Genomic DNA, 27910 nt, shown 5'->3' with positions numbered 1-27910 from the left:
AAAAGATATATTTGGAATTTATTGGTTTTGACATGTTCTTGTGTAATTTGTTTTTCTAGGAGCTAGAGAAGAAACGGCGCGAAGAACGTATGCGTCAAAAGATATGGGAACAGAAACATCGTTTAGGATCATTCAGGCGTCGTGCACGTCTGCCTGGTCCAACTGAACCAGATCCTTTGATGCAGCTTCAGGGAGCATCGGGTCAATTAGATGACACTAATCGATTATTACAGCTCAGTCCCTTGGCCCAACTAGCTCAGCTTGGGCAACAAGTGGCTCGTCGTGCTAGCCAATCAGCAGAACATAGAGACATTGGTTCCACATTGAGACAACACAGTATCTCATCTCAACATGGAAGACATCCACGAGGTGGTGGTGGTGGTGGGAGTCCACTTCGACATGATTCCATCGATCAAAGATATTTCCGTGGTGCAAGTCCCTCGCGTTATGATGAAGAACCTTTTCCTCGTAATCTAAGTCCAGTTCGTTATGAAGATAGAACACGAAGTCCATCAAGATCTCGACACGGAAGTGAACCCGACTTAATGGGGCTTAGTCCTGTACATACAAGACGTGAACCATCTAGAGATTATGGAATGTTGAGTCCCAAATGGGTTGAAAGTCGGGCAGCTAGTCCCCGAGGAGCATCGATTTTCTTCCCGGATTCTGACTCTTTGTCCGTTCATAGTTTAAGAGATGGTCAGCCTATGGGTCAATTGCCTCTTCCTGATCCATATTTGGACTCACTGGATACAACATCTTTTATTTTGGATCAAGAAGCACAGCGTCGAGAACGAGATAGAGATACAGATGGTGACAGTGGTAATAGCGGTGACTTCACACGTCTTGAAACTAGACTTTAATATGTACTATGTATATATGCTGTAAATTATTGCTGATGCATTTTAACTGCTGTTGTTTTATTAATGTTTGACTAAAAAAAAAAACACTCAAGGTAAAAATAATGTGTTTAATGTGTAGTGTCTAGTCCTGAATAGCATTTAATATTTAAAATAGAAGTTGTTAAAGGAGTAGAAGTAACATATTTGTATAGGTCCTCGATGATATAGTTGTCCTCGATGATATAGTTGTCCCAAGATTCAATACTTCGAAAAGATTCCCAATTTAGATTTACTTACGGGTAAGCAAAGCAAGCGTTTAAATAAGATGTTTGCAATGTAAGTGGTATGTGATAAGCCTAGTGGGCTTTGCGTCATTATACCTTTCTATTCTAAGTAAAGTTCAGTATGTATTTTGCTTAAATCAATATGATTAAAACTAAATAAAATATTACTATAGACATTTCTTAATCTTAGGGTGGTACCCCGACTAGCTAAATCTCTATAGTCAAATATGGGTTTGTCCCTATTGTTGCAGTAATCTTTTAGCAGATTGTGAATATAAATACTTAAAATTTAGGTTATCAGAAGTCATAGCAGAAATGGACATTCCACCTTATTAAGTAGTATTTGTCTTATTATAAAAAAACTAAACAATGTAATTGTATATATTTGTATATGTAGGAATTATTTGTATATGGTTGTGAATTTGTAGACTATATACATACCAGCTTGTATACATGCCACTAAAAGAAAGGTAGAATTTCATTTGTATTTTATAGAATACCTTGTTGTGACCAGAAATGATTTTAGAATTAATACTAGCTACCCCTTTTTAAGCTGAATTTCTCTGTATTCACAGTGCACATTATTTGCCAAGATCAATGCAAAATCCATTCCTCTGTTTGCTGTTAAATGGGATCAGCCAGTAAAATGGAAGATGTTCTATCCTTTCTCTTCTATTTTACTGTCAACTAGAACATTCCATTTCTGCATTTTAAAATAAAAAATCCCAACCTTTGAAAGTGGCAGCTTATAAAAGTGGTTTGAAGTCTTAATGTAGTTGTGGTATTACTGTAATATCCCAACAATACTTATACCTTGACAATTTGTTTCCTTATGTGATATACATGAACATTTTGAAATTGTGTTGGTTTGGAAACCAAAGAAGTTCTAGGCCCTATCATGTTAACAATTAATTGTTTATTTCTTGAATGTTCAGTGGCTTATTTCCATGTCTTATTTCCATGTCCGACAAATAAATGTATCGGCTTTGTAATGGAACCAATATTGCCATATTTATTAAACTAAAAATCTCAAATAATTTAGTTAAGTTTGAGTAATTCTTAAATTCTAAAACGAAGTGTTCAATTTGTCTGAGTCCCAGCATTGCAAAATTTACCATTTTATATCACTATGCTTCACTGAAAACACAACTTTAATGGAGGGGACTGTGTGGTGACATTGTTGCTGTCTTGCTTTATATTTATAATCAAGTCTCTGTTATATTATTTACCATTGCCAAAAGACATTATTGGCCCCCTCCCCTTTGTGGCAGCATGTACATTGGTTAAATATTATATCATTTTCCACACATTAATTATTATCATTTTAAGTCTTTATTTTCTTTTAACAGTTTTAAAGTAGTAAGTATGTATTTCTATAATGTTGAATCATAGCCCATTCATGATTTTCGTATATTTCCATGAATTAGGTCAAAATTTGTGAGGCCTAATCATATATGTTGTTGTAATATTTATTTTAGATTAGTTGTTGTTTATTATAGAGTTTATTGTAGTGTTTGTTAGTGATCATTGTAGTGTTATATTTATTATGGTTGTTATTTATATTATTTATATGGATGTGTGTATGGTCATTGTTGTTATTATTATTATGTTAAATATCACTGTATATACACCATTTATGAGAAAGTATAATAGAACAAATTTTATTAATATCTAATTATTATTAAAATGTTATTGTTATTATTTGTTTCTGATACTATTATAAAATATGTTGCGATCATTATTTAGATTATGCATACAAAGTGGTGATATCTTTAATCCATTCACATGGTACATCTAGATCATATCTTTCACAAAATAAAGCATTTTATCTTAACCAGATGCCCTCAGTAGGAAGACTAGACCCACCTCTACATGAAATGGGGTTATAACTTCCTACCTTTCTGCACCACAAGGGCATGATAATGGACCATGCTGTGTACTATGATGGAAATTTTGCCCAGACAGTGGAGTTTCAGTCTACTTTTCCAGGGTTATTTTATGTGCACACGATGCACATGAAAGGCATCTCGGTTGTTGGCCCGATCCTTGTTAGTGGGCCAGCACCTTACTCACTTAGTCACTGTGGCTGCCCATATGTAGACCTAAGACGAAAAACCACCAATATTTTGGTCTGGGAAAAAAATTAGAATTACACAAATTGGCAATTAATAATCAGTTAAGTTTTTGGTGAATGATACAGATGAATAAATATTGAAAAATTAAGAATGTTGTGGTTAAATTCATTCATTAAATATTAAAGTATATTACTATAAAGATGTGCACTTATTATCAATGTACATGTATACTGACACTTTTATATTGAATAAAATCTTACATTATGCACAAACTATATTCGCTTTTCATAATTTTGTGTGGGTAAATGCATAATTAAAATGACCTAACTTAAGTAACGATTCAGGGATGGGGTTTTCTTCCCAGTTTTTTGTATTTATTTTTTTTTATTTATTTACTTTTCAAGTAAAGGTTAGGCCTAAAACATGACAACAAACAATATAGATATGAATATGAAATAAGAACTATGTGCTGCATTGTATGATTGAGAAAGTGACATGAGATGAGAATAGAGAAATATGGCAAATATGGTGTCATGAAAAGACCTTCACTTAGGATAGCCCATAAAGCCTGATATACATGTATATAAAATTACATGTTGATTATTTCCAATGTGGTCCAAAGATGTCATGGTTGGGTCAGGTCATCATTAGGAGACAAAACCTAATAAATATGCCATCCCCGCAATGTTACACAAATAATTAAATATATTTATGTCTACATGTTATACATCAACCAATTTTATTAATGGTAGATAAACAAGCATGTAGGCCTATCACAGATTAATATTGTGCTGACAATAAATACTTCTTGACTGCTGCTTTAAAGCTGTATGGTGAATCAAAGTCTTAATATCATTCCAGATATTTATGGCTATATAATAAAATGATGTAGGGTGTGGTGAATTTTGACGGCTCAAAAACAAAATGTTTTGTCACCATATTTCACTTGTGTGTCTGGAATCATGCCTTTGCTTTGTCTACACTAAACTGTGATTTGAAATACAAATATATGATGGATAATTACTGATCAAATTTAATTCAATCCATGAATTACTAGCATAACGAATGGTTTAAATGTGTCATAGCATTCCCCTTTCTTTACAATATTATAGGCCTACAACTTATTGTGGCAGAAATTGTTCTTGTTTGAAGGTCTGGAAAATCTGACCGATACTTGATGGAAAAAGATACTTGATGGAAAAAGATACTTGATGGAAAAAGACGAGAATTAACACAAGAATGCTGAAGAATGGCAATGTGAATATACATTATTGAGTTACCGCTTGGGGTATATATGAAGCTTGGGGTATATATGAACGGGGCATATATAAACGGGGGAGGTGTGGGTGGGGGGGGGGCACTTGTTCACACTCTTTTGTGTGGTTGCCAGCCAGCATTTAATACCATTTTGGCTCTATTTGCAAAAATCTCAAAAGGTTGTAATACACCTAATAAGGTTCAAAATTGTACACCCAGACTGCATGAATGAGGGTATGCTCCATATTTTTCAAGAAGCCACTATTTATTGGGTTGGATTAAAATTCAAAGACTTCAATAACCAGTTGTTTTTAATTACAGCCATGGAGTGTCAAAAAGCTCTAATAACCATAATGTAAAAAGAAGAAAATTTTTGTATATTTTATTATACAGTTGAATAATATACAAGAGATAAATACAGTATATTTTGTAATATATATGAGCTTACTATTTTACAAACTTAGATCATGCCAGACTTCATAGACCTCTCTTAAAATACAAACTGTTAACTTAAACAGTCATTATATATAATATACAAAAGTTAAATTAAGACAGCCGACATAATCCATAGCTTAACACAACAGATGACAATTATTATTATCAGTTCCTTTTCACCTATTAGTATGTAATTTCCTCATTTCAGAAATAAACATCCATTATTTAATCAGAGTTTGGGAGCACCCATGACAAATATTTCACTAAATGGACATTTGAACTGGCCTAGAATATTTTTTTAGTGCAAAATAGTATATAATTGCATTTTTAAACCAAGACCTTGGTGATACCTATAGGCAATACATACAATTATCAATCATTAATTAGTTTTGTTTTAGCCATGCCTTGGGTATTTTTTTGAAACTTAGTCCACCAACAATTTGTAGGTTGCTGATTTGTTGCGGATTAGGCCCCAGTAAAATAATCAATTACTCTTTAATTAAATATTTAGAAGACAATGAAACTTAGGATTCTGAAAATGGGTATACCTCAAAAGAATGCAACACCTTAAATCAATGAAATATTATATTTATTCCCAAAAAAGTTTATTTTGAAATGTTAATCATTTATCAAATGAAAAAAAATAATTATTTTAGAAATAGGTCCTAATGTTCTAAATTGTCAATTCTTTGTTAATCATACATGTACTATGTAAGTTATAACATTCTGAAAGTATATATCAACTATTTACATTCAATTCTCTGGACTGGTGACAAGTTTATTCTGAGTATTAAAATATTTATTTGACTAACAGTAATAAACCATCAGTTGAGATCCTATCCATAAATCCAGATCCTACATGTAAATACCTATCCATCAACCAAAAAATGTATTCTAACAGTCAGGAAAATATATTTCTTATCAAAAACTTGTTATTTATCCAGACATTTTAAACAAAGTTCTTATAATCTAAATTTTAATCCATGATGTATTATACAAGAATGGATGAGCCTTAGCTTTACTATGGAACCTATCTTGGTTATTAGAAATATACTATTTATGCTAGAAGGAACATATCTCTATGCTTAAAATTTCTATTCGATAAAATAAGTTTAGATGACTTAATTCTTGATTGAAGAGATCTTTAAAATTTAGGTGACTACCCAATTAAAATATGTTCGCATGACTTTATTCAAGAATCTATTTGACAGTTTCAGAAAATACAGATTGCAAGGCAATGATACATATCAGCAACCAAATTGTCTGGGCAGTCCACAAAAGGTGTCACATTACAAAATGAAGAAGAGGTATAAGTCTAGAAATAATCAATGGATATTGTTGAACCAATACTCCTTTTTTTCACTAATTTAAAAAAATGCATTTAAATTTCAAACAGACTCACAACATTCTATAAAGTGAACAAGGGTAGTAGTTAGTAACTCTGGAGTAAACTTCTTTCATCACTTATTTAAATAATGCAATAATGCCTATAAATTTAAACATATAATGATGTATTCTAAGATTTTACAAGTGATCATGGACAATAACTCTGGAAGTTATTACTAGAAATTGCTGAAAGGCTTCATCACACTCATGTAAACAGCATGTGTAAAATTATATTTTGAGTGTTCAAAAGAAATGGGAAAACTGAATGACAGGCAGGGGCAACATCAACATCAACCACATTTTAATGTGACTATATAAAAAGTTAAATTATAAAAGTTCAGATTTATATAGTTAAAATCAAGTAAACACAAAAGTTGTTTGATAATCCTATGACTTAACCTTTTAAGCAATGACTTGTACTTTCATTCAAGTTAGCGCATAGATCTATTCTCACCGACATCAACCTCAGTTTGAATTTTCCAACACTACTTATGCTTAATTTATATTTAAGTAATGTTTAAAACATTTTAAATATTGTAAAGGTTAACATCTTGATTATAATACATTTCTGATAGTATTTATATTTCAAATTGTGTTTTTGTGTTCAACCTATAATTGCATTGCTCCACAACAAATATGGCTAACACTGTTAGATAAAACAAATATCACTGTTATAAATAAGCATCCAGGGTTTATTTATAATTAATATTAGAGAAAAATAATTTACAAAATTCAACAACAAATGACAAGCATTTATACAAGAATGGCTATGATGTAACGGGGCAGCAAAGTTCTGTAGCAAAAAAATAAATCTCCCTCATGTCTTGAAAAACATCCCACAATAGCACTTTGTAAACTGAACATCCTTAAAACCACTTGGATAGTTGATAATTAACTGTATTATGTTCATAAGTATACAACTTGACTAGCTTCCTTCTCTTAATGGCAGTTCATCTACCGACTTGAGCTCATACCAGGTCTCTGTATTGGATTGTACAAACAATGTAATACCAGTTTCATATACAGCTGGTATAGAAATATGTGATGTTAATTGTGTTCTATAACCAGGATTATTGGCCAGACCTGCTTCTCGCAATACATTCACTACTTGACCTACAATACACAAATACATCAGATATTATTTAGAGCAGGGTTCTTAATCCATTTTCAAACGAACCAGCCAGCATTAGGTCAAATGAGCCCCCGGTAAACACTATTTAAAACTAAACTAGCTTGCTGGTTTATTGACCTAATTCCAACAAATGTCATGTGTCATCAGGGATTCGGCACTGGAGATTCATAATATATTATTAATGACTGTTTCTCGGTATATTCGGTGTTCTGTCTGAGGATTATATTCAACTGGTCATTAAAACCATTAAATTATGATCCAGTTATTATTTTAGTATCGATCAGTACACCTGAAATTCATACAGAGCTTCAAAGGCGCGCGATAGATGCACAATCCATGCCGAGATTGTCCTCCTTCGATTGCCACGTGGCTTAATTCCTCAAAGGTAACTAACATAACGCTTGTTGTTTTTTTTTTTACCGGATTATCAAAATTACCATTATTCGTGCTAATTACTCGGTCAGATTATGAACCACATGCCGATTCTCACCAAGGTTTGACTGTTGATTGACTTCTTAATTAACAAATAATAATTAACCTGTTGTAATTTAGCCGAAAGTAGATTGATTTATGAACCATAGTGGCCGGTTCGTTGTTTTACCAATCGGCTTCTTGAACTTCAAGCGGCTAAAGCCGACAAAAAACAACCGATTAAGATCCTTGTATTAGAGAGATATACAATTATCACTTGTACAACTGACAGATGGCAACTATATGGACCAATGCCATCAGGACAATTACCGCACATACAACTATCACTTAGATCATTTCAACCAGTCAACTGCCACAAGGACATTTATAGACCTGACAGCTACAGAAAACATGGACTAGGAAAACAGTAATATAAGATAACAGCTACCAGGACATACAAATAACGCCCTGAAAACTGCTGCTATGATATAGCACCCAAACCATGTCTGCTAAGTGAACTGCTGTTCAGACAATAAGTTAAAATAAGTCTGTTGAACAGTCAACCAATGTATTCTCTTGTTTTGATGTTCATACATGTAGGCCCCATTAAGAATCAGTCAAGACATTCACCTAATGAACATCAACACCAAGTTTGAACACTTAACCTCAATTAGAAACTGAGTGTCCGATAACATTTAAATAATATCCTACTTTCTTCAAAGGTTGAGGCACACTTTGACAATACAAACTACTTCGGACAACACATTAGTTTGTATTCTTAATTATCAAACCTCACCCTAAATAAAATCTTAAGAGAGAACAAGAACCACTACAACACAGGTATCATGTGGTTGTGCTGTTATAGCAGGAGTTTCTGTATTTAATGTTTAGTTTCAAACCATTGTAGGCAGATTGTTCAAATTCATTGAGAATCATAAAAACATGATACCTGCATTGTAGTGAACTGTTCTACAGTTTTATTCAATTGATCAATTTTCACAGTTCTATAGAATAGATCAATCAATCTCAAAATATTCTGGAAAACCATAAACTGTACAAATAGACCAGAGGCTCAGTGCGCGGGGAAGTCCATAAAATGGGCACAAAAAGCAGACAACTTTTCTATAGTAAAATTTTGCGTAGAATATGATGCCGAGTGGTAATCAGTCCGCGTTTTCGAGATATTTGGGGTCAAAGGTCAAATGAGGTCATTTGCACTGAAAGTGAGTGGCAGTCATTCCATTCTTGAATCATGAAAATATGCTGAAAATGATCGAAAGTAATCACCCTTTCAATAAAAATGTAAACTTGCTAAATTTCAGTGCAAATGAACTCATTTGACCGTCAACCCCAAATACCTCGAAAACACCCCAACGGTAAACTGATTACCACCCAGCTTCGTATTCTACGCAAAAGTTGGGTCTGGTTTTGTGCCCATTTGATTGACACCCCTCTGCACTGAGAGAGAGAGAGAGAAATGGGGTTTAACGTCCACTCGACACAAACAAGGTCATTTCGGGACTAACACATGGTTCAATTTTATTTCAATAATTCGCTTGCGCGTAGGGGTCTTTAGCAGTGGGAGGAAACCGGAGGACCCGGAGAAAACCCATGAGGTTGGACAGGCGACCCAACTCCTTGTCACGTACAACCGGGGAATCGAAACCCCGCCAGTTGACTCAATGACAGACCGTATGATACAGCGCAGCGCGCACATGCTAACCATTCGGCCATCCAACCCCCCCCTATGCACTGAGCCTCCAGACTGAAAATACTTGAACATTTACCTAAAACATTCATTGTACACCATCTTTCATCTGACTGTGTAAGTAACTGTCGTAAATCTATATCTGAATCTTCATGAAATCGTTGTACAATATCTTGTCTACTGATTAGTAGAACAGAATCACTGGTTAACTGTTCCATAATGATCTCCTCTCTTACTTTCTCTTGTGGATTAGTTAAATATATATCTATAATAAAACATCAAAATTTAAACAATTGTAGGGTCGGTCGATCAACAACATGTTAAATAGAAGGGTTATTTAGAATGGCCAACTTTATACCTGTAATTGCTAAGAAACCTGCATTTAAATAAGTAGGAGGCCTATCATTATTCTAGGTTATTGGGCAACTTCAAACAGATATAGCTCAGTCAATTTTTGCCTGATTCATACCAACCATGCATTTTGAAGGTATCGAGGCAGAGAACGTGAAAATAACAACTTAATTTTCAAAATTTCCTCATTGCGACTCATTTGCCAGCAAGGGTCACATATGTATTCTAAAATATATATATATATATATCCAGAAATATTAGCACAACCGTAAAGCTGCACTACTTTGTTTCAAGGTAAACGATGAAAAGATAAAAGGTATGCCGACACAAACTGATTTCAACACTGGTTTAATAACATTTTAACATTTTAAAGTACTTTTCGTCCGTCTTGGGACTATTCATAAATAATGTCATTGTATAAAGATGGACAGTATATTAACACTGTGGTTTTAATTGGCTTATAGTTAAATTATATATATATATATATATATATATATATATATATATATATTTGAAAATCATATTGTATATGCTGACATCAGACACAAGCGTTGTATAAGAATGAGAACCTACAGTAATGCTGTATACAGATTAGAGTCCAGTAGGAAATGGAATAAAGGACAGGAAAGTCTCTCATTATGTATACATAATTTGCCAAAAATGCACTATATACACACACAAGCCTCTAATTTTGGTTGTTTCTGTTGAAATCTATGCAAACACAGCTTATTCAATTGCCACATTTAAAAGACTGGGAGAATTCAATTCTAGAACATTCAATCTAGTATCCACATAATTAATAAATACCTTTAGAACTAACACCATAAACCATTTGATGATGCCAAGCATCTGGTATAGGCTGATTGTTACCAACACCTCTCTGTAGATTTAATGTTGCTAATGGTACTGCTCCTGTAAATGTTGAAGAGAAACAAAATAAAAAAATAATTAACATGTAAAACACTGACAGTACCTATTGACTAAACATATGATGTCATGGTTATAACACATTAAGAAGAGTCATTCCACGAGAAAACCATGCAATATCAGGCATATTGTTATTCAAATGGTCAGTTTATCAAATCCGACTCCCCTTCAATCCGCTTTGCCAAAATATTCAGTCTCGGTGTGGTTTGGTATCCAGTCTACAAATCCAAGATGGTGTCTCCCAGTAATTATGGATTTTCGCAAATTCTCGATCTAAAATGTTGATCCTGATTATTTCAACATTTTTTTCAATGAAAAACGAGAAATTTCAATTCAAAATATTGAAAAACAGACGAGTTAGAGCAGATGAACGTCAACAATTATGCAAAACAGACCCAATTTCCATGAAAATCGCCTATTTGGCCTTGACCGTGACCATCAATCAAGAGGTCATCAGGGATACAATTTGAAGTTCACACATTGCTCTATCGACAAACCATATCTCATTCGAAAATATTAAAAAACAAATGAGTTAGAGTTGGGATTTCAAAAATGTTCTTGTCGGACATTTTACCGAAAATAAAGGGGTATAACTCTTTATCGTGTCAACAAAATATTCAAATCACGTACGTAATAAAAATAGGTTCACCTTGGTATTTTTGATATTTAATTCCCCCTGTCTTCATTAGCCCAGTCAGAGCAGAACAGTAGGACGTTAAACTCCATTTCATTCCATTCATTCTATTTAATTCCCATATGGTTTCAAATTTATGTTATTAATATTCGTACAAAATTACGTGTTTTCGATATACATTGATTGAATGAAAGCTTGCCGATCCTGCTTCGGCTTCAAATTCACAACAGCTATATTCCTTCAAAATTACATGTCATCGTTTATACGACATCAAATGAATGCAGAACTTCCGAAATAAGAATAGTTTGTGATGTCAAAACATCATTTTCTTCTTTATAAAATGTCAACAAAATATTCAAATCCGCAAGTAATAAAAATAGGAACACCTCGCCCCTGTCCACCTCTTTCGTCCACAATTTGTTTATGGGCACTCTACAGGTCACAATTTTTATCCATTTTCAACAAAACTTGAAATATAGGTTTATGTCCCTAAGATCTCGGTTCCTTTTGATATTGGCATGTATCGGACCGTAACTTCATGGACTATGGCCCCTGAATTTACGAAAAATCATGTTATTAGTTTGTAGACACTGGAGGTCACAATTTTTATCCGATTTTGATGAAACTTAAAAGGTATATTTATAACCCAAAGATCTCAGTTCATTTCGATATTCTCTCATATCGGATCTTAATTTCCTGGATTATGACTCAGCATTGTACGAAAAATCATGTTTTTAGCTTGTGGACACTCTAGAGGTCACAATTTTGATCAGATTTTGATGAAACTTGAAATGCATGTTTATAACCCAAATATCTTGTTTCCTTTCGATATTCGCCCATATCGGATTGTAACTTCTTGAATTAAGGCCCCTGATTGTACGAAAATAGTGTTTTTAGCCTGTGGTCCCTCTAGAGTTCACAATTTTTATCCGATTTAAAAAAACGTATGAATATATCACTGTTACACCCTTATGATGGCCGAGTCCGAATTTCGTACAAATCGGACCAAAACTGCCGGACAAAATGACTGCCGGTCATACGCAAAAATTGTAAATATATGGTATATCAAGGTCTTGGAACCTCTAGAGAGTGGACACAATTTTGATCCGATTTTAATAAAACTTGAAATACATGTTTATAACCCAAAGATCTTGGTTCTGTTCAATATTCATGCATATCGGATCATAGCTTCCTGAATTATGGCCCTTGATTGTACGAAAAATCACTTCTTTTTTTGAGCTTGTTCTCTGCCAATCTCTTGCAACATGTGGGCGTATCTTGCATGGCAACCACTTGTTTAAAAATGTGATACGCCGGGAGGGAGTTTTTTTTATTTTGGTGTTTTATTTCGTCAAAGGATCATGTGGCGCAATGAAATATATATCACAGCATTGTACAAAAAGTCGCGTTTTTAGCTTGTATCCCCTTTAGGTCACAATTTTTATTCGATTTTAAAAAAACGTTTTAATATATCACCGTTACACGCTAATGATGGCGGAGTTCGAATTTCGTGAAAATCGGACCGAAACTGCCAGACAACTTGGCTGCTCCGATTTTACGAAAAATTGTGTTTTTAGCTTGAAGTTCCTCTAGAGGTCACAATTTTTACCCGATATAAAAACGTTTTAATATATCACCCTTACGCCCTAATGATGTCTAAGTTCGAATTTCGTGAAAATTGGACCTTAACTGTTGGATAAAATGGCTGCTTCTCGTACGCAAATAGTGTAAAAGTATGTAATTCCAAGATTGTGGACACTCTAGAAACACAATTTTTATCCAATTTTGATGAAATTTAAAATGTATATTTATATCCCAAAGTATCAGTAGAGAGAGAGAGAGAGAGAGAGAGAGAGAGAGAGAGAGATGGGGTTTAACCTCCACTCGACACAAACTAGGTCATTTCGGGACTAACACATGGTTCAATTTTATTTCAATAATTCGCATCTGCGTAGGGGTCTTTAGCAGTGGGAGGAAACCGGAGGACACAGAGAAAACCCACGAGGTTGGGCAGGCGATCCTACTCCTTTGTCACGTACAACCGGGGAATTGAAACCCCGCCAGTTGACTCAATGACAGACCATATGATACAGCGCGCGCGTGATAACCATTCGGCCATCCAAGCCCCCTTTATATCCCAAAGATCTCCGTTCCTTTCGATATTCGCGCATATCACACCGTAGCTTCCTGAATTATGACCCCTGAATATAAGAAAAATCTCTCTTAATGTCACAATTTTTATTTGACTTGATTAAACTTTTATATTATATACTTTTACATCCCAAAGATCTTGTTTCCTTTTGATATTGTCGCATGTCGGACTGTAACATATTGGATAGGGCCCCTGGTTGTACGAAAAATCGCTTTTTACTTAGCTTGTTCTCTGTCCATCTCTTGCAAAATGTGGGTGTATCTTGCATGCCACCCGCTTATTCATATCTAATTCCCGTATGGTATTCAAATTTATGTCAGTAATAGTCCTACAAAATTACGATAGAATGAAAATTTGCATATCCGTGCCGGTTTCAATCAAATTCACGCCAGTAATATTCCTCCAAATTTAAGAGTATTCGTTTATACGGCAGCAAATGAAAGAAAGGCATCCGAAATAAGAATTACTTGTGGTGATGTCAAATCATTTTCATAACATGGTATTTTAAAATTACATTGATAGTTAAATCACTTGCAAAAGGCATACATAACTTCAGCGTATGGTATATGTGACCGTTAACATATAACACATAACAGTAATTTCGTAGTAAGCACTGCCTTATACAGTAAGGGATTTTCGTGCGATAATCGAGATCGCGGAAAAGTGCCATTGTAGATGGGAATTTATATATGGTGTCTTAAAAGAAGTAGTTTCTTTACAGAAAATAAGTTAAAGGTTTAATAGCTAACAACAGACAGAGGTTTTGAAATTTATAATGACAATTAAGCAGGTAAACAACGTAGGTGTATAGACGGTATAATACGATAAATACGCTGATCACGTAATTACCTAATCAATCCAGCCTATTATCAACAATTATCGGGATGAGTGGTAGTTATACACTCAGTTTACTATATTAATTTTGAAATTCTGAATATTATTCATCATATCTAAGTGTACGATTGAGCATATTCCTGGCCGGACATCTGGAAAATAGTGTAGGACATGTCCGGAATATACGGGCGAAATCCCAACACTTAAACCGAAATTCAACGCGTAAAGTGACGAATTTCTTAACTTTCGACACAAATTTTCATGCTGTTGAAGGTTAGTTGACAATGATTTTATTTTTTATGTTGTTAGAACAGGTCAAGCTGAAAATTGGCGATTTTGGCTGGGGAGTAGGCTCGATGGGTCGACCAAACCCTGTAAATATGAACTCAGTCGGCCGACCCCCACCTTCGAACCTTCTGCATGGTTTCTCATGGAATGGCTCTTAAATTGATGGCAAATTATGCTTCATTAGAATAATGATATCTTACTTTCAAATAGAATTCAGAAGAAGTATTTTCTATTAAATTTACCTTTTTTCATCCAGTGACCTAACCATTTTACTAGATGTACATCTCTTGCAGGCCAGAATTTAAAAAACCTGCCTCTAAGTTTACCTCTAGTTAATGTTTCTACACCTTGTAATAGATCAGTAGCTTCAGTTCCTGAAAACATAAACTCACAATCAACAACTAGCTCAAGATATACATTCTGCTGTCCAGTTTTCCAGTGCAAAGAAGATATTTAGAAGATATGTGTGATTTAAACACTGAAACAAGTGTACATGTACAGCTGTTATCCATGTTGAAAAGGTCAAAAGAGTTTTCATTCGTAATCAAAATGGATATTTCTCAACATGTGTTTGTAAATTTGAATTTTTTAAAATAGACATTGTAGACTCAATTGTACAACTAGTGAGAATTAGTGAGTATGTAGGGTTGTAGATTTCATGACACCTTTCTTTGGCAATGCGTTTCTACCTTTCCATATAATATCTACTGATAGAACATGAAATTTGATAATCTCTCTTACGAACATGAACGAAATAGACATTCAGACATAATACTAATAGGCCTACAGGCATTTTAAATTTATTTTTGAAAGATTTGTGTTGTATTGTATATGGAATTTTATGATAGCACTAAGCATTCTATTCTTGCTAACAGCAAGATATTGAGATATAAATTCTAGTAAACCAAAAGATGAACAGACAAATTTAATACGAAACCCAATGTTACTTTTTAAAGTTGTTGTCACAACTTTAAATCTAATAAATATTACTTTAATTCAGACATGTTAATATTAATATATATTTTCAGGGCTTTCTTATTTCATAAATCAGCTACTGCTGACAAAGAATTATATCAGAGCTGCTGTAATCACTTTAGAAATTGTCATTTGCGGTTGAATTCACTGAAGTTGATCTTTTATTAGTAGAGCCTATTTCTAGCTGTGTCGGACACCCTACCATAGGTATTTGTTTGGTAATTCCTGCAATCAAAATTCCAGAATATTGTATGTGTAGGCATATTGCCAATATGACTTATTAGAAAATACATCATTCTTGCAGATCTGTTTTTCTCAAAAAAAAAATGTAAGCTTCTTAAAACGAGGCTATATTAAAACCGATCTAATTAGTCTAGTAAAACATAATAAAACTCTATGTAACCACAGTAATTGTAAAGCTTACTCACCTGCTACAGCTCTAGAGAATAAATAAAGTGGTATTGGTGCATCTTCCATTCTTAACTTAGCTCTTATAACACGACTTACTTCTTCCTTATCAATATTCATATCTAAGGCTTTCTGTAAAATAAATCATTTCAGATGATTTAGTATGATACCATAACTACACAGGATATGTTCCACAGGTAAATAAGACTAAGCTGTTCAAACATCCATGATCAGATTATTATAATTCTACACATGGTAAACTTTGTATTTAGATCTACATCACCAAAACTGTGTATTCCATTTTCCTACTTAATGTAAGACATGTTTGATTGCACATCTTTATTTGTGTCAAATTACAATTGATTCACAGACATATCGGCATGGCTCGAAATGTTCGCACTGACAGACGATTTTTCAGTCTGACAGGTAGCAAGTAAAACTATCTGTCACATGCGACAGGTGGGCTAAATTTTACTTAATGTTAATTAAATTGACTTCAGACTACAATATTTACGTATCATGTCGCCTATATTCAATTATTCCTTTTCCAAAATACTGCAAGAAGCCGCCATTTGCACTGTTTTCACAGAGCTATGTCGTTCAGTTACTCACAAGTTTTAGTCAAATCGCAGTCAATTTTATAACATCAGCTACGCTTGTTCTGACACTAGTTTATAGCATTATGAAGTATCCACACATATAAATCTAATTAAACTATTAACGAATCCTCCAAGTCATACTTAGTTGACCAAGGTCTACTAACACGGCAATAGCACCACTGTAAATATTGTGACTTGAGTAGAAATGCACACAGCTCATTGTTTTGTGAATTCAAAACTATGTCCAAAGATAGGTTGCCGGGCAATGAAACATACGCCCACAGCAGCTAAATCGTCTGGGCAGACAACAAGAGATGTCGCATATTTTTACTTTTTTGGGGTAATGAAACATTTATAATACACTAAAATCTGATTAAGAGTAACAACTCATTAAGTAATTATCAGAAAATCATTAGAATTTGTTTGATTTTTATAAAGTTCTGCCCCATGCTAATGTTTAGTATACGAAACATTTAATATCATGGAAGTTACGGTCAGATATGCGCGAATATTGAAAGGATCCAAGATCTTTGGGTTATAAACTTACATTTCAAGTTTCATCAAAATCAGAAGATAATTGAGCCCTCTAGAGGGTCCACAACCTTGATATACCATATTTTTACGCCATTTGAGAACGAGGGGCAGCCATTTTGTCTGTCAGTTTTGGTCTGATTTTCACGAAACTCAAACTCCATCATCCGTAGGGTGTAACAGTGATATACTAAAACGTTTTTTTAAATCGGATAAAAATTATGACCTCTATAAGGTCCACAAGCTAAAAACGTGATTTTTCGTACAATCAGGGGCCATAATTCAGGAAGTTATGGTAAAATATGCGCGAATATCGAAAGGAACCGAGATCTTTGGGTTATAAACTTACATTTCAAGTTTCATCAAGATCAGAAGAAAATTGTGGCCTCTAGAGTGTCCACAACCTTAATATACCATATTTTTACACTATTTGAGAACGAGGGGCGGCCATTTTGTCTGTCAGTTTTGTTCCAATTTTCACGAAATTCACCCTCAACCTTCCTTAGGGTATAACGGTGATATACTAAATCGTTTTTTTTAAATCAGATAAAAATTATGACCTCTATAGGGTTCACAAGCTAAAAACATGATTTTTCGTACAATCAGGGGCCATAATCCATGAAGTTACAGTCCGATACATGCCAATATCGAAAGGAACCGAGATTTTAGGGAGATAAACCTATATTTCAAGTTTCGTTGAAATCCGATAAAAATTGTGACCTGTACAGTGTCCACAAACAAATTGTGGACGGACAGGGGCGTATAAAAAAAGAACGATGTTCTTTCAACATGGGGCAATGGAGCTGTGACACCTATTCATTGACATAAATACATGTAAAATTAATCGGATGATAACATTAGCTTTTAGAGTGTCCAAAAGATTTTTCAGATTGATCAAGCAATTCAATTCAATCTGATGCTTCATGTAACTTAATCCTCTAGAACATTCACAGACGGGACGATAGGGATAATATACATGTACAACCACATTTCAATGTGGGCATATAAAAATATCTTACAAGAACATTGATAACAGCTGTTGGTCCACAAGCTGATAAACCTATTTGTTTGACTTGTTGAATATAGGCTTCATATTCACTCCATATCATAACCTTCTCTACATGACCTCTACTACTAGTACTACCACTACTTGTCTTTCTTTCTCTCTGGCGACTTAATGGTGGCTGAATCTGATAAAAAAAATCATGTACATTATAGAACTTGTTTTGAACAAAAAAATCAATGACTTTTTTAAATTTTACAAACATAGTAATTACATGTACAAAATTAAGGGTTGAAATTTTAATAATTCGCTTGAGAGCATGTCTTCGAGAAATTTGGAAACAATGGAAAACCATCTGACAACCCTCATTGTACGTCTTGTAAAGTATAAAGGTGGCATCGAAATTACAACCCCAGATAACTCCCACCCCAACCCTTCCCTTGTAACAGACCAATTGGTTTGAAAGCTCAGGTATGTATCTTTCTTAAAGGGACCGTCCTGATTTTAACAGAGTCTCAGAAATAAAAGTCTGTGTACATATGAAATTTAAACTCCAAAATATAGAGGAATGGTGTATTTTAATTTACCTTGTCTCAAAATTTAAGCGCAAAATATTAAGTCTCTTGGATGTGAATGTTAAAACAGCTTATCCGGACACATAAATTTTTTAAGATTTTGGGTCAATTTCTTCATTGGGTGACCTGGTAATCTATTGCCGTTCCTTTAGGGGTCTATACAGTGCATGACCCAGGTGCTGTACTTATAACGAAAGGCAAATTTCACCTACACGTTATTTTTATAAAATAAAACTCTGGTTTTATCCAGACACCATATAATACAGGTCTCCATTTCCAGATGAAGACTGACAGGTTTGAGTTGTTTGAAAACGTATCATGTATATTGAGTTAGTTGTTCAGTCCCAAGGTAGGGGATTTTAATGGCTTTTAACAGAGAATTAAGCAGTTTTATATAAAGAGCACATAAGGCCACCAGACAAAATTTTTTGTACGTATAGCCAGTGGTCACTGTATACACTTTACGGCAAGCTCATACCAATCTGATTTTAAATTATCGACATACTACCATTTTAGTATCAGACACCCGAAAACACTTTTCAATTACAGTCTTAATCCGGTTGATTTGCCGGAGACGTCACAGGGACCACACATACAACACTATTCAAGTCTTATCACTATCCATACACACCGTGTGTATTGACGGTTGCATTAACATACTTACTGACCTAATCCTTACCTGATTATAATTATCTAGGTGTAAGCTACAAATCAGTACACTCAAATCATTTTTAAGAGCGGACCTTTCTCGGATTGAATTGTGATAGATTACATACTTGTGATGGAATATGTTAGAGTGCATTTTAAAATGCCACATTATCTTTGTGTTGTTGAGAGTTGTGGAAATTCCAGCAAAGAAATTCTGTCCAAAGTAAATACATTCTCAATCATGAACATACCCCGTACTGCAACCAATATAGGGTCCACAAGCTAAAAACGCGATTTTTCATACAATCGGGGGCCATAATTCATGAAGTTATGGTCCGATATGCGCGAATATCGAAAGGAACCGAGATCTTTGGGTTATAAACTTATATTTCGAGTTTCAACAAAATCGGATAAAAATTGAGACCTCTATAGGGTCCACAAGCTAAAAACGTGATTTTTCGTAAAAACAGGGGCCATAATCCATGAAGTTTCGATCCGATAGATGCCAATATCGGAAGCAGCCAAGATCTTTTGGAGATAAACCTATATTTCAAGTTTCGTCAAAATCAGATAAGAATTGTGACCTGTAGAGTGTCCACAAACAATTGTGGATGGACGGACGGACACTGCCGATGACAATATACGTCCACATGAAAATGTGGGCGTATAATAAAAATTGTGACCTCTAGAGGGTCATATTTCTAAAGCAATATGCTGGATTGGCGTAGGATACTTGAGCTTTTGAGGTAGTGTGTCTATTCTTCCCATTTAATCAAATCTATCTCAAGTACATGTACAGCAACATGACAGGCATTCGTTTAATCTGGGGTCTTGCCTAAAAATTTGGACAGTGATTTAAGATATTAAAAACGGTGAAAGTATTGTTCGTCTTCAAACAATATTGTTTACATGTATCCGTGTTGATAACCTTGTTTGTCACGCAATTAGTTTTTCTTCAATATTCTATACACTGGTTAATTGGGAATAATAAAATCGTGAGTCGTGACGTAACATTATGTAAACATATTTGGTCCAATTTGGAGCTCTGTTTAAAGCGTAATGATATTGTTACGCAGTAAGCTATTGGCTTTTTATCGGACTATTGACCAGTCATAATTTAGAACAGAAATTTGCTTCCTTTACAGCAGTGTTAAGTGGGATTAGCTCTATCAAACGAAACACTGCGAGGAGTACGCTAGACGAACCACAATCTAAAAACGTAATTTTTGTGTGCAATCAAGGGCTATAATTCTGAAAGATACGATATGTGTGAATATAGAAAGGAAACAAGATCTTTAGGTTATAAAAATGAATCTTAAGTTTCATCAAAACAGGATCAAAATTGTGATCTACAGAGGATCCACAACCTTGATATACCATTTTTTTACACTATTTGCATATGAGGGGCAGCAATTTTTTCCGGCAGTTTTGGTCCTGATTTTCACAAAATTCTCACTCAACTGTCATTAGGGTGTAACGGTGATATATTCAAACGGTTTTCTAAATTGGATAATAATTGTACAATCAGGGGACATACATGTAATTCAGGAAGTTACGATCTGATATGCGCCAATATCGAAAGGAACCAAGATCTTTGGATTATAATCATGCAGTGAATCCAGTTATTAATTTAATATTTTCCGGTACCTGGCATTCACACAGACGGAGCGTGGAAAACACACAATTCATAAACCATGCCGAAACCGTCTTCAATGGCCACATGGCTTATTTTACTGAACCTACATGTATTATGAATCATCAGCAAGCTTGTTTTGTTTATTTTACCCGATTATCAAAATCATTGTTAAATGTGCTAAACACTCGGATTATGAACCACATGGCCGATTCTCAATAAGCTATGACTGTTGTTGTAGCCAACAAGCAAGTTGATTGTCTTCTTAATTAACAAGTAATAATTAACCAGTTGTAATTTAGCCAAAAGTAGATTGATTATTTACGATGCCATAGTGGCTGATTCGTTGTTTTACCAATCGGCTTGAATAAACATCAATGAGCTAAAGCTGAAAAATACAGCCCAATGGTGAACACTGACTGACATTTAATAGTCGGACTCGACAATTCTACGAGATTGTTTTTTTTGTTTTTTTTTCGCTCTTGCGAAAATCCTTGCGCGAATTAGATTCGAAGATTCGTGTGAATTTCTAGCCCTGTTATTTCTTGACTTCATAAATGTTTGTAGTGCTGTCAATAACAATTTTACACCCATCATAGAAAGCGAATTATTGTACAAGTTTACTGTTGGCTTACAACAAATCATTCTTATCAAAAGGACACAGGGAATGTGGCTACAGCGACTGTATTTATTATGGTATTATAAACAAATTCTAAATTGGATCGTATCGGTACTTGAATTAAAATAAATTACAAAACAAATTATTCAATAGTCAATTGTTTTATTTAATTAGGGGATTAAGGAATCAGTCAGACATTAATGAATACACACCTGGGCTATATATATAGCTAATTAAGGAATAAGGAATAAACATTCCAAATATGCATTCGATCACTGTGACGTCACTGGCGTCCTAGGAGATTAAGAGTGTTTTCGATAATTGGCAAAGTCGTTTTTACAGGAGGTCTTTATTTGCGACTTTGAGTGAAGAAGACTGATTTAATTTAAATCAGATTGCTTAAAGTGCATATAGTAACCACTGGTAGGGTGACCCATGTACTCACAGAAATACAGTCCACCGCTGATAGTTCGAGACTACCACTGAAGCGTGCACATTCGCCGTGCCAAGACCAACTTTCTGACAGTATGATACTATAAATAGCCATGGCACGTGCAATTCTCTACAAATCTATCAACTATTACAGCCGTATTACAAGTCCAGAAAATTTCGTCTGGTGACCTTATGTGCTCTTTAAATTTATCAAAATGTAAACTGTTTTCTTTCAGATTTAAAATTTTATAACAAACCTTGTTGGTTACATTTCGTAATCAATTAATTAGGTGAACTGAAACAGCTACTTACCGGCTTTGGTTCTGAGTCTATGTTTTTTTTATATTTTTCTGTAAAACCTCCACTTGCTCCCATTTTACTATTATCTTCACTCTGTTCACTACATGTACCTTCATTAATATCTTCATAAATAGGTTCTGATACACCACATCTACAAATATTCATTGTTATTTCATTGATATAAACACTTATTCTGTAGATAATCAATCCAAATTCTTATCACGTATCCATCATGTCACAGTAAAATCTCTTTCTCTGATTGCTCACGATAAATACTAGACAAATAAACAAAATCATTCTCTTTACAGATCGGTGCAACAAAAATTAGAATAGACTACAATTGAAAGTGACTATTGACGGGACATTTATGAAATAATTGTGACTTGCTTTCCAATCAAAGTTAAAGAATTGAAATGCTGTAGCTTATGTAATTTCAGACAATGACTGTGTCAGCATTGCTATTTAGCAGATGATATTACCCAACAGAGAACAGAGCTATAGTTTCTGATAAAAAAAATTCTGGATGTCAATTTTATTACCTTAGTCGTGTACATGTACATGCATATCGATGCAGAGTATAACACAAAGTTTTCAATTTCGCGGAACAAAGTACATGTATTTACTTATACCCAGCAAAATATAGTAAGATGCTACATGTATCAACACTACACATAGAATTCATTTTTTACTTACTCAGATGTAACAGGCATGTGTTCACAATTAGAAGCTAGTGACACATGAGGTGACTGTTGTGTATAGGAAGACATGTCCGAACTTTCAATGGACACATGTGGTAAGTTAGGTTCTTTATCACAAGACAATTTATTACAATTACATGGTGTCTGACTGCCACACGATTGTCGACTCGATAAGATTGGAAATTTATTAAATATTTTCTGTTTCTTATTACTTTCGTCATTTTGTAAGTTTGAGTTTTCACTACCACTATTTTTAACAATATTTGCATTTGACTGGGCTGTACAAGAACTATTTACAACAGGGCAACGACACCCCGGATGCATGAGGGAATTAGACACCTTTTCACAGAAAAACGCTCCACCGCTGGCATTCATACCATGATCGTCTATTTGCTCATCAAAACATGCACTTCGCGAATGTCCTACAGCGTCTCTTGGATGATTTGATGAAGCCATGAATTGTTCTGAAGACAAAAATTCATCATAGCGTAGAACACAAGGTTCAAATAAACCTTCGTCCACATTGTCGTCATTTTCACTTTCACTGCTGTTGTCAGATTCATCATGGCCTATTAAATGTAATTTATCTGAGGGGTATAGACTTCCATCTTTATTTTTGTCAAAGTTACTTCCCCTGTTTGCAACTAAACAATTTTCCTTTGCATCAAATGGTGGTGAGCAGCCACCTCGTGTGTTAACAAAACTATATGATGGACCATTGCTAGATAAATCATTTCTCGGATCAGGCGCAATATTATCAAAAGTATCTTGCGTTATTTCATCATCACTTCCAGACAAAGATTCTGATGAATTAGGTCCGCTAGCTTTAGAAGGAAGATCAGTGTCTATAAAATCACCATTATCTTCTGTGTTTGAATCTTGTATCACATGGTCATCACATCGAACAGTTCTATAACAGTGCACACTTACTGATTGAGCTGCTGCTCCGATTCCATCATTGTTATGCTGAACAAATTGATTAGAGAAAGAATTATGTCTCGGACTATTCAACTGTGGATGACAAATGTTTGATGTTGATTTGCATCTATCAACTGATAAATAGGGAAATAAATCTGGGGACTCAAGTTCATCAAAATTATGATCATCTTCAATCTCTAAATTATCTACCTCATACATCTCCTCATATTCTAGATGCTGTAAACGATCAAAATCACAAACTGCTCCTTCATCTATCATTTCAGACAACCCACCATCAGAAATATCATGTGAAATCCCACCGTTAGTTAACTGCTCCAAGTTCTCTTCTACTTCGAGAACTTCGTGAACATTAACATGCTCTGATTCAAAAAAACAATTTCTCTCCAACCCATTGTCAGCTTCCTGACTGGTTTGCATATTAGGATTTATGAAACCATCGATACCACCCCCATTAACATCATTCCACCCTGGGCTTTTGTCTTTGAGGCCATACACAGAAAACATGCCATCTTCATCATTTAAATTAGTATTATATGAATGGCTACAAAAAATATCACAGCAAGCCGAATTATGTTTTTTATACTTTTTACTCGGTTTAGGAACTGAATCACAGGAGCCATTTACAATACATGGCTTGTCTTTATGCTTATCTCCTGAATATTGTTTCTTTAATTTTCGGAAAATGGGACATTTAGGAATAGCACCAGAACTAGTTTCTCCATGATTATGCTGTAATAAGCAGACACCATTCTGATTTGGATTAAAATGAATCTCTTTATCTTCCTCATCTATTGACAGTTGATGAAAATCATTCTCTACATCATCTGTTGCTAACTCTGTGAGACCATTGACGTGATCTGTTTCATCTGAATTACCATTTTGTACCACAGTAACTTTTTGGGTTATCACATTGTTGTGTAGATCATCTGCTGACTTCTTTGGATTTGGCTGTTTATTTGCCATCTTCCTAAAAGATAATTCAAAACATTAATCAATTCAAATGCACAGAAAAATATATTTGTCAGGACTGTCAGTTCTTACGAATATTATTAATGCTTTGTTTTGTTTATTTCATTGTTTCAATTCTGTGTTTTTGCTGTACCTTTTCAGCACTGTGGGAATTACAGGCAAGAAAGAAATTATGTTGTTGGTTCATGTTGTATTACTGAAAAACAAACCTCTGTTCCTACGCCAGGTGTTACAAAAGAAAATAGTCTCATTTGAGAACTCAATCATTAGAAAAAATTATTCTGCCCACTTCCCCTTCCTGCCAAAAATGATTAATCAAATAAGGACAGTATTCAGTATTTTGCTTTAATTTTCTGCAGCTCAGGTTGGCTTACCCACAGGCCACATGTGTCGACATACATCTACTAATGATAAAAACATTCAAAAATTGTTTAGTGCAATTATAATAGGTTGTTCTGTACATGACCATCATGGACGTCATTAAATATATACATTTTGAAAAATTTTGAGAAATAACTCCAATACTGTTAACATGTAAAAGTCATAGAAATTCTAATTATTTTCTAGTATAAACAGTGCAGTGAAATGCTACCAATTTCTTATCATCTTAATCCCTATTTCTCTGCTGGTGCAAACAGTTTCTTCTTATAATTATATGGCTGAGTTAGTAAATTCATGTGTTACCCTATATTTAAATTCAACACTGACTGTAGCGAGGTAAGCAAGTTAGCAAGGTCTTATTTTCTGACTTAAATGTTCCTTTACATTGTACAGGCATATACAGAGACTGACACACGACCGTTTAGCTGTCGCCCAGTAAAATTTACTGTAGGCCGAAACTTTTTCGACAAGGATTCAATAGGTTCCTGACCGTACCGGCCGAGTGTAATGCAGGGGTCGTAATAATGCTTGTCTACTTGTCGAATCCAAGTAACATTTTCAAATGACAAGTAGAAATAAAATCTACTTGCTGCCGGCGACAACTAGAATAATGTCCATAAAAATTCTGGCTAAGAATGTCTGTCTAATTTATCGATTCCAATAAAGTTGGAAAAGGGGAATCTTTCATTTTAAAACAAATTAGGTGGTATTTAACACTACAGCACCCGACATTAGCTGTCTGTTTGTCTCCATAGTAGCATGGTGGCGAATTTGTTCCTGATTAACATGACAAACTCATCTGGTCATTTATGTTTAGTTCTATGCGCCTGGAAAAGGTTTCTTTACATTAAAATAGTAACACTACTGATTCTGTGAAAGCAGTAATGTCCAGGGTCGTAACTAGCTCAGAGCAACAAGGGGGGCAGGAAGTGTTCTCAGGGGTGCTGTAAAATTGACGGACAATGTATATCTATTGTTTTTATGGTCAACACTTTTTTCACAGGAGGGGGCGAAACTTTTTGCAAGGGGGGGGGGGGCTGCGCCCCCATTAGTTACGGGCCTGGTAATGTCATTGGCTGTTCATTCTTAATCACCCAATCTTAATCACGGTCAATATCCCATAACTCCATGGCAATCAGGGCTCACACTGTCGGTCTTCAAAGTGGCGATTTGCAATAAAAAAAAAAATGGAAGTGTTGAAAGTGTTCAAAATTGGACTTTAGCGATAATATTTTGAGGTAACTACTAAAAATCTGGATCGTGTCATTGAGTAATTATACTATACTGATCTTCGATTTTTGGTTATAGTTGATTGATAATTGTCAATGATATATATATAGCCTATTATTTGAGGTTTCGTTTTGTCTTAAAAAATAAAAGGAAATATGGCCGACAATTCTTTCGGAAGAGAATTAAATATTTTGATAGTTGAATTTCATTTACTGTGGCTTCTTTTGGCATGGAATATACAAGCAGCCTACATGTATAATTGGATATTGTTTCAAATTATTATTATCACCATGGGTCGGAAATGTAAGAAAAACGAACAAGTCGAATAGTGAAGATTCTCAAGTGAGAAAACGGTCTGTCATTTGTTTCATTACCTCCGCCAAAATATGTAAAGTGAACACTCAGTCTGATTGTACATGTCTTACATGTGAAATTGAAATAGAATAAGTTATTTTTTAATTAAAAACAAAAATCAATGGTGACAACTTGAAATGACCAAGTGACAAGTAAGAAATATTTCTACTTGTCACAAGTAAAATTTTACAAACATTTCAACCTCTGGTGTAATGCGACCTAGGTTCAGAGCTGAACTAGGCTAGTCTGTAGTTGTAGTCTAACCTTCTAACATTTAATCCTACTAGATAGGCTACATTAATAATAGTACTTTTGTACAGTTTTCAAATATATTTTCATATTAAAACATTGCATTATATAATGGGACTAATATTGAAGAGGAATTTAGAAGTGATATATCTAGAAAATAATTATTGTGACTTGTTTATTGTTTTTTTTTTTATGAACACAATCACAATTCACATTCACGAGACAGAAAAAAAAGAAGAAAATAGAATGAGGTGTAATCTGTTCAAAAATAACTAAAACCATAAATTACATATAATTTAGACATCGCTCTAACCATAACCGCTTGACTGGCAAAGAATTACGTTTGAAATCGTACATTTAGAAGAAACATCTAAATCGTTTTGCTTTTTCTTCGTTTAAGAATCCTCCATCTTTGATTGATATCCCAGGATTCATGCTATAACTGCAGGTATAGCCCTGGAAATAAATTGAAACGAAATTATATTTTACCATATTTATTTACGTGTAAACTATTTTCCTAAATTCTATTATACCTCAACTCTAATTTTAAAATATTCTTACGAGGTAATAAAGTATATATTGGACTTTTTTTTTTATTATGAATTCATTAAAGAACTATCTTTTCAGAATATTGGACCAGTCACATAAATT

At 34.2% G+C, this 27910-nt stretch overlaps 2 protein-coding genes across 3 annotated transcripts in view; one reads left to right on the top strand and one right to left on the bottom strand.

Moving 5' to 3' along the window:
- The window catches only part of LOC126815261 (inositol 1,4,5-trisphosphate receptor type 1), a 173504-nt gene extending 170030 nt beyond the window's left edge, over positions 1 to 3474 (top strand). The window contains exon 67 of the mRNA XM_056099399.1: positions 60 to 3474. Coding sequence (XP_055955374.1) covers positions 60 to 863 — 804 coding nt within the window. The 3' untranslated portion in view covers positions 864 to 3474. The remainder of the gene's footprint in view (positions 1 to 59) is intronic.
- A 1351-nt stretch (positions 3475 to 4825) lies between these two features.
- Positions 4826 to 27702, bottom strand: LOC126816899 (uncharacterized). Of its 2 annotated transcripts, none has more exons than XM_050543706.2 (9): positions 27615 to 27702; positions 23133 to 25043; positions 22452 to 22590; positions 18249 to 18419; positions 16120 to 16231; positions 14959 to 15090; positions 10689 to 10793; positions 9610 to 9795; positions 4826 to 7392 (listed from the first exon to the last, which is right to left on the bottom strand). In XM_050543706.2, coding segments are annotated over exons 1-9 (2946 nt in total). In that variant the 5' UTR covers positions 27617 to 27702; the 3' UTR covers positions 4826 to 7204. The 2 variants fall into 2 exon arrangements, with proteins under 2 accessions (XP_050399663.2, XP_050399662.2); XM_050543705.2 differs by having other exon boundaries at positions 27549 to 27684.
- Between the last annotated feature and the right edge of the window lie 208 nt (positions 27703 to 27910).

This window comes from Patella vulgata, chromosome 3, assembly GCF_932274485.2.
Source record: "Patella vulgata chromosome 3, xgPatVulg1.2, whole genome shotgun sequence".
In the NCBI taxonomy this organism is placed as follows: Eukaryota; Metazoa; Mollusca; class Gastropoda; family Patellidae; genus Patella; species Patella vulgata.
Note: the sequence above shows the minus strand (reverse complement) of the source record. Positions and strands in the feature narration are given on the sequence as shown.

Excerpts from the sequence above, each read along its gene's own strand:
- LOC126816899 (XM_050543705.2), bottom strand. The coding sequence starts at position 27,616 with ATGTACGATTTCAAACGTAATTCTTTGCCAGTCAAGCGGTTATGGTTA. Across the intron at positions 9,796-10,688 it reads TTATGGTGTTAGTTCTAAAG|ATATATATTTAACTAATCCA; the intron begins GTATTTATTAAT and ends GTTTTATTATAG. Across the intron at positions 7,393-9,609 it reads GTGTACAATGAATGTTTTAG|GTCAAGTAGTGAATGTATTG; the intron begins GTAAATGTTCAA and ends TGTGTATTGTAG.